This window comes from Chaetura pelagica, unplaced genomic scaffold (assembly GCF_000747805.2).
Source record: "Chaetura pelagica isolate M959 unplaced genomic scaffold, ChaPel_1.0 scaffold105, whole genome shotgun sequence".
Taxonomy (NCBI): domain Eukaryota; kingdom Metazoa; phylum Chordata; class Aves; order Apodiformes; family Apodidae; genus Chaetura; species Chaetura pelagica.
In genome coordinates, this window is record NW_009953393.1 from 1,013,163 (window position 1) to 1,020,766 (window position 7,604).

Here is a 7,604-nt window from a genome sequence, read left to right on the forward strand (position 1 = left end):
GGGAGAAAATCATGTGTCTCCCAATTCCAACTGTTGATTATGACTTTCCTAGCAAATTGCAATTTGTTTATCTTGAGGAACTTAAATGAGTTAACTTCAATATGTTCCACTATGAAATCTTGCAGAACAGAAAACTCATGCTGATACAAATCAAATCAGGTTAAGAACTAATTAAGTTAAGAATCAGTACTTGGCTGCTGTGCACATCCTCTTAATTTAGTTTAAAGTGCCTGATATCAATTTAACTTAAGCTTATTACAGACTTTACCGCTTTAGCTAGAGCTGAAAACTTAGATTTTAATGCTTATCTCATTAACTACCTAAGGCAGATGCCAGTATCAAACCTGACACTAGTATCCAGCAGCATATTTTTCAACATCATAATGCATCCCAGTGTTGGGCAGTAACAGCAATGCTTAAAAAAACCTCAAAAAGCAAACAACAAAAAAAACCCAAAACAAAAACGCAACAAAAAAACAAGTGAAGAAACATTAAAATGAGGTGCTCACCTCCCAGGAAATAATTTATATGCTTCTTTCAGGCAGCTCTGACCTTCATTCAACAACACACAGAGACCAAGTAGAGGACACCCAAGATGACACTACACATTTAAGAACAACAGCTGTGTTCGTAAAGTTTTATACAATAAAATGAAGATGCTTATCAAAGTCACTTTACAATTCCCAGCAATAAAAGCAAAATCCACCATAGCATTACTAAACTGAGTAACAACTCAGGACATCGAGTACTTCTCCAGGACTGCAGGACAGATTTTTAGCTCTACAGTTCTGGGAACACACTGTTCTGTGCTTGTTTCAAGAAACACAAGCTACAGAGAACTCAAGGACATGTGGTCGTAGGTCTTGTATGTCACACAGCTTGTGCCATGGCAGTTGTGGGAAACCATCAGCCTAAGGGTATGTATTTCTGTACTTGCTGAGCTCCAATCTCTGCGACATAGACTGCTCCACTCTTCATGTCTACGTCTACAAGGTGTGGTCTGGTTTCATCTGCCATCTGGACTGCACTGACCATAACACAGTCCCCAATAGAGCCAACTGGTGGTGCCGCCAAGATTGCTAACCGGTTGATATTCAGCTGAGCTACAATCAGGTATTTGTGATTGGCAGTAAATCTGTGAAAGACAGCAATACATTTTTCAATTACCAACTCCACATGGCATCTCATTTTAACACAACCACGCACTTTGAAACAAATAGAACCTCCTTAATAGTCAAGTTTTTTAATGCAATGACAGAGTAAATGTAGTGAAATATTGAGAATTAACATGTAAGCCTTGCTCTACATTTTGCTGCTCTTTGAGACAGATTATGCTACAGAAAACTCATTCAAGAAAATCTCTCTTACTGTAAAAGCTGAAACAGTAAGGTCAACAGCACACAACAGCTGTGAAATGAAGTTCCCAGGCCTACTCTCGAATCACGGAATCATTCTTGTTGGAAAAGACCTTTAAGATCACAGAGTCCGACAATTAACCTGGCTCTACTGAGCCCAATGCTGTACATTTTCCTAAGCGCATCTACATGGCTTTTTAAATCCGTGGGGCTTGTTACAAAGCCAGGATTTCCGTGTCATGATACAACTGTGCAGATCTTTGCATGAGATTAGGGCACCGCACTCTGTTAGTTGAACTGGTTAACTCCTTGTCATGAAGCATTAAGTATCAACATTTTAATTCACCAGTAAGAGTACACCTTATTTATGTAATTGCATGCTTCTAGAGGCAACATTCAACAATACCTGACAGAATAGGGTCCATCTTCTGAAAAACAGCTGCTCCAAGACCCAAGCCATTCTCCTGTGACTTTATCAAAAACCTGGATTCTTTTGTTGTCTCTGTCTGCAACCCATACCTGTTAAGAACAAATACAATGGCTGTCCACAAATAGAACAAATCAAATGCATTGGTTTCTTACACCACCAAACTATCCTGTAGTAAAAAAGAAGTATACCTTGGAAGAATGTACCTCCACATTCAAAATGAAGTAAGTGGATATGACTTCCAGACACAAAACACAGCCACCACATAGTTAACATATACAAATAATTTCATACTAATTTAACAGAGAAATCAGTGCCTTCTTTTCATTTCTGTAGCTACAATATGAATACATTTAGTAGGACTCCATCCCCGCCCCCACAGCAAGGACATAATCCCACCTGTTTAATTCTAAAGATATCGGTCTGTCACCCACTAACAACTTGTTTTTCAACAGTAGTCTCATTTCATGATCCAGGCCTATGATGACTCCCTCTGCAAACACTCTGATATGCTTAATACTACTGTAAACATTGAGCAACAAAAACACTAAGAGCATTTTCAGTGTGGTTTGTCTAATCACTTCTCCAGAGCTTGTCTCTGTTCCACCCTGTGCTAACAGGGCTCTCAAACACCACAAGTCAGCAATACTATTAGGTGGTTCCAGTTAAGGCCTCTCTTCTATTACACTGATTGAAATTTTAGCTGTAGATAAACATGAGCTCAATAAGTAAATTTCATTACTTTTCTGGGATATCACCCGAAAAGTGACCTGAGATCTTTCATCACTGTTTTTAAATGAAACACTACTAGAGCAGCCTTTTAGGTATCTTAAGAATTGACAATTCTTTTTAGCCTCAGCTGATGATCAACACAAGACTGGCCATAAAATCACATTCCATCACAGCTGCTGTCTCTGAACACACGTACTCACTATGACTCCTCAACAAAAAGCAGCCATATCTCTCCTCTTCTCCCTCTCACCTGCCAGTTTTGGCAGAGAAGTGATTTTTACATATTTCTTATTCTGGTTCAGACAGCATCAGCAGAATTAGCTCAAATTTAAGAAGTTTTAGTCTCCTGAAACAGATTAAGGAGGGACCACACAATTCATCTGTAAGAGCAGCATGGGAAAAGCCAGACTGACTAACACCTGGCTGAAACAAGACTCTTGACTGCCTTGAGCTGCATGTAGAAAAGGGCTGATATTCACAATCTAGCCAGAGCTTTACTTTCATGGACATGACAGTGTAACTAGACAGAACCCATGTTAACCTTGCAGCCAGCTACTTTAGTAGGATCTGCAGCACAGAACTTCAGCTTATGACCAGTATCGCACTGAAAACTGTACCCCATATAAAAATGACCCAGGTAACAACAGTTCAATTAAAAAGAAATGCTATTAGTTTTGTTCAAATACATGTAAGCAAGTCCGCTGGAAAATGAAAAAAAATTCTCCGTTTTGTTATTTACCCGTCCAAAAGGATCCACTGTTACACTGTGAGGAATCTTGAACTGACCAATGCCAGTCCCATTTGTTCCAGTCAGCCATATTTCTTTGTAATCTAAACAGTGAGCACCATGAAAAATAAAAGTAAAAAAGAAAAAAAAAATACCCATGTTAACCTTGCAGCCAGCTACTTTAGTAGGATCTGCAGCACAGAACTTCAGCTTATGACCAGTATCGCACTGAAAACTGTACCCCATATAAAAATGACCCAGGTAACAACAGTTCAATTAAAAAGAAATGCTATTAGTTTTGTTCAAATACATGTAAGCAAGTCCGCTGGAAAATGAAAAAAAATTCTCCGTTTTGTTATTTACCCGTCCAAAAGGATCCACTGTTACACTGTGAGGAATCTTGAACTGACCAATGCCAGTCCCATTTGTTCCAGTCAGCCATATTTCTTTGTAATCTAAACAGTGAGCACCATGAAAAATAAAAGTAAAAAAGAAAAAAAAAAGAAAAATAGCTTTAAGTCCTTCCCTTTCAAACTTACTTAGATTAATTTTTAAAAGGTGGAATTTCTAAACAAAGGCTTTTGAAACACAGTACTCCGAATACATAAACTCAAGAAATACCAGAACTACTACAGGGATTATTGGATTGGTTTACATTTGTAGTTACCTGGCAATTTTGAGCTTTAACAATTTATCATTTTGCAGACTAAATACTAGAAAACCGACTGCTCTGAGTGTGCAGCAGAGAAACAGCAGCTGCTTCGCTCTTCCCTGGCTGAAGACACGCACAGTGTCCTCACTCACAGCCCTGATCAACATTGACCATCTAACTGGGGAGTATGAGCCAGCTAATTAGAATCATGGAACAAGTTAAATATAAAAGATCTCCAGACACTATCAGATCCAACCTGCTTCTCAAAGCAGGACTAACCTTGATAATAAATCCAGCTCTGAAGTTAGATGAGGATGTTCATAACTCATTAAGTTTTGAGCATCTCCAGGAATGGAGACTGCACACCTTCTCTGAGCAAACTATTCAGTCTGATCACTTTCACTGTGAATCTTTCCTTCCAAAAATTGAACTAGAATTCCTGTCTCTTGCATCTTATGCTTAGTGTTCCTCATTCTTCGCTGTGCATCTCCAAGAAATGCATGGCTCTGTCTTCTCTATACCCTCCCATTAGAGCAATAAGAATCTTCCTTAGTCTTCTCTCCTGAAGACTGAACAAACTCGTTCTCTCAGTCTTGTCATAAGAAATAAGATCTGTCCTGAAGCAACAAGCAGTACAACAGGATCTGATCCAACAGAGTCTTCAAACTAATGCTAAATGACAGCTCTACCTAGTCCTCGCTTAACTATGTTCTCCAGTTGTTTCATTTAAAATTCCATTTTCCATGGTCAACTACTGCAGAAGTGAACTCTTCCATACCGTCAGATAGTTTGAGCAATCTGTTATTCATTCCTCCATCTCCATCCACAACATAGATTTCTCCACTTTCCTCTACAAAGATATCTGCTGGTTGATCAAACTGTAGGGGAATCAAACTTGAGCCAGCATTACCTGGCGTGCCCAAGACCTGCAGAAGTTTACCCGAAGGGCTATACTTTTTCACTGTGTGCCCATATTTCCCTGAATTAAGAAAAAAAAAAAAAAGGGGAAAAATATCTTAACAAAACAAAATACAAGTATTACAATTGATTACAAAGATTAAAAACTAATAATAATATTTTTATATTCACAAGTGAGATTAATAAATCAAACAGAAAAATTCTATAGTGAGAATGTAACTGTGGGTCAGTAAATCCACAGGCTACAACAATATTCATCCATTGTATTAGGGCCACCAAATCTAGGACAGAAGGTAAGTCTAGACAGATTTTTTTCTCCTGCGAAAAAATAAAACAAATAAAGAAGAAACTTGCTTACAAAGTCCAGAAGCTATAAGCAGACATTCAACCCAACTCATGAACCCCAAGTTTTTTGCACAGCACTTGAGAAATTTGTTCATAGCAAGAAAAGCACAAATCTCTTAGAATTCTTTGAGATACTTAAATGAATTGTTTAAAATAGTATCTGCAACACTAGCATTTGCTTCCCCACCTAATACTTCTCCTCTCACCACCATGCATACCTGTACCAACATCTGTGATCCATACTGAACTATCCGTTGCAGTGTTCAATACAAAGATACCATGAGGCATTTCAACTGTATCATTCCAGGAGTAAAGAAAATAGCCTTCCTCTGAGAATACAAGGACCTTTGGAACATTATCCCCCCTCTGAAAAGGCAAAAAGAAAAAAAAGCAAAAGAAAACATATTAAGCAGGTGATCATAATTTAAAATGTTTCTCTGTAAGGTTTTTGACACATTTCATGAATCATGAGTCTCTTCCTGTTTGCTAGGGCTCCTTTTTTCCTTTTAGAATAAAGATAAGGACCTAAACCTAACATACAAAACCTTTCATCATTCTAGACCTTAAGTCATTCTAGACTATGCCTTAAATCACGTAGAGCTCAGTTTTCAGAGCAACCAAGCTCCTGCAGCTATCTTGGTCTTAGTTTTCAATCATGGTTTTATGTTACTGCTGAAAAATATGCCAAGCATAACCCAGGCATGAAAACATGTAACTGTACTTATTGGCTGCACAGCACTCAAATAGTCATACTGTGCTTTATAATTAAATCCCACCACTTTCCACAGAGAAAATGCCTTATCCTTGACCTAGAGAGATGAATGCATGGAACTGGGTAAAGCAAATAACTGAACTTCAATTACTGTAACTAGCTGAAAAGGAACTATGCATTTTTTGATTTCATGGGACAAAAGCTGGAAGAGTGGAAGTCAGTTGTCCCAGAAACACAGTTTACCTTACAGCTAGAGAAAAAGCTACTGTGCCTCAGTTGAGTTAGATCGAGCATTCCTATCACAGTATGTTAATGCTTTTAAAAACACAAGTATGGTCCCAGAATTGCTTTGGCAGAGATGTCTATGCTTGTATTTTCACTCATTTTCATACAATAATTATTCATTTATATATATACACAGACACACATACATATCTTAATCTACACCAGATACTTTAAAGGCAAAAATACACTACATTTACAAGGAAATACAGTATTCTCACTCACTTGACCCACATAGACCAAACCATGAAGAGGGTCAACAGCAACACAAAATGTTTGTCCAGTAAAGTATTCTGGAATTTTAGGCCAGCCTATGTCCAGCTTGTACATCTGCTGCTGCTCATTCCAAGGAAAGGAGTAATCGAATGCTTTTAAAACCTGAAAATATAAAAGTGAATAACCATTAGTAGTTAAATACCAGAATGGTGGGGTTGGAAGAACCATCAGAAGAAAGTAACTTTGCACAGAATTACAATAAATTGATTTATTAAATTCAGAAAATGAATAAACAGAAATAGGCTTGTAGCTAGGGTTTTCGACTGCAAATGGGAGAATTCTGACAAACTGAAAATCAGGTAACAATTGGATTGGGGAGCTCTGGAAATAGGAAGCAAAAAATCACACTCAAACTTCTTACACAAATTTGCTATTTCTATCTGCAAATCACACTCAAACCTGAGGAAAATATTACAGAAGGCTCCAAATGCAACAGAATCAATAACCACTTCAAGAAGATATGAAAATAGGAAAAAGAATCAGAATAAAGGGAAAACACGGGTCAAGAAAGAAAACTACAGCTTAGAAATGGGGAAGTGTAAGATGCCAGGAATAGCAAAGCTCAAACTGATGTATGCAGTTTGAAGCATAATGGACGAAAGGCAACTTCCACCTTGTGGTTTTATTTTTCCATCAGAAGAACGGAAGCTAAGCACAGATATGCTGAGGCAAGTACTGGGTGGGGATCTAAGAACTGAAACGGAAAGGTCAGGCTAGAACTAAACGGTAACAAGTAGTGACCCTTAAGCACCAGGGCCATTTAACAGTTCTGTTAACTGCCCTGCTAGAAGAGGAGCAAAGTTTGTAACGAGCAGCGTAAGAAAGGCCAGGCTGTCATAAAGGAAAACCAAGAGGCATTAAGCAGGCAGAAAATCCGACAGTAATTTAGACACTCGGAGATTGTTTTTTCCTCGTTCAAGCAGAGCCCATTGCTTGGAAGCCCCTGAAAAGCAGCACCCAGCATACGTGTCTCTCTCGGACGGGCCGTACCAACGCAATCACCGCCCAGAACGGCGTCAGCCAAAAGCTGCAAGAAGGCACCGGGACCAAACGGGGCCCGGGGCCCTGCCCGCATCTCTGCGCTCCGGCGGGACCTCCTGCCGGCCCCGGCATCTGCCTTCGGACCAGTAAGGCCTGACCAGAGGGCGCGTACAAAGCTGCGGCGCTTCAACTCCCCC

The 7,604-nt window shown here is 39.1% G+C and overlaps 1 protein-coding gene across 1 annotated transcript; it reads right to left on the reverse strand.

Annotated features, from left to right (window-relative positions):
* Positions 1–906: 906 nt before the first annotated feature.
* On the reverse strand, positions 907–6,483 carry NHLRC3 (NHL repeat containing 3). The gene is made up of 6 exons (XM_009998362.1): positions 6,376–6,483; positions 5,375–5,522; positions 4,672–4,872; positions 3,605–3,696; positions 1,762–1,874; positions 907–1,135 (listed from the first exon to the last, which is right to left on the reverse strand). The coding sequence occupies exons 1-6, from the start codon at positions 6,478–6,480 to the stop codon at positions 907–909; spliced, it is 888 nt and encodes a 295-aa protein (XP_009996664.1). The 5' UTR covers positions 6,481–6,483.
* Positions 6,484–7,604: the final 1,121 nt, after the last annotated feature.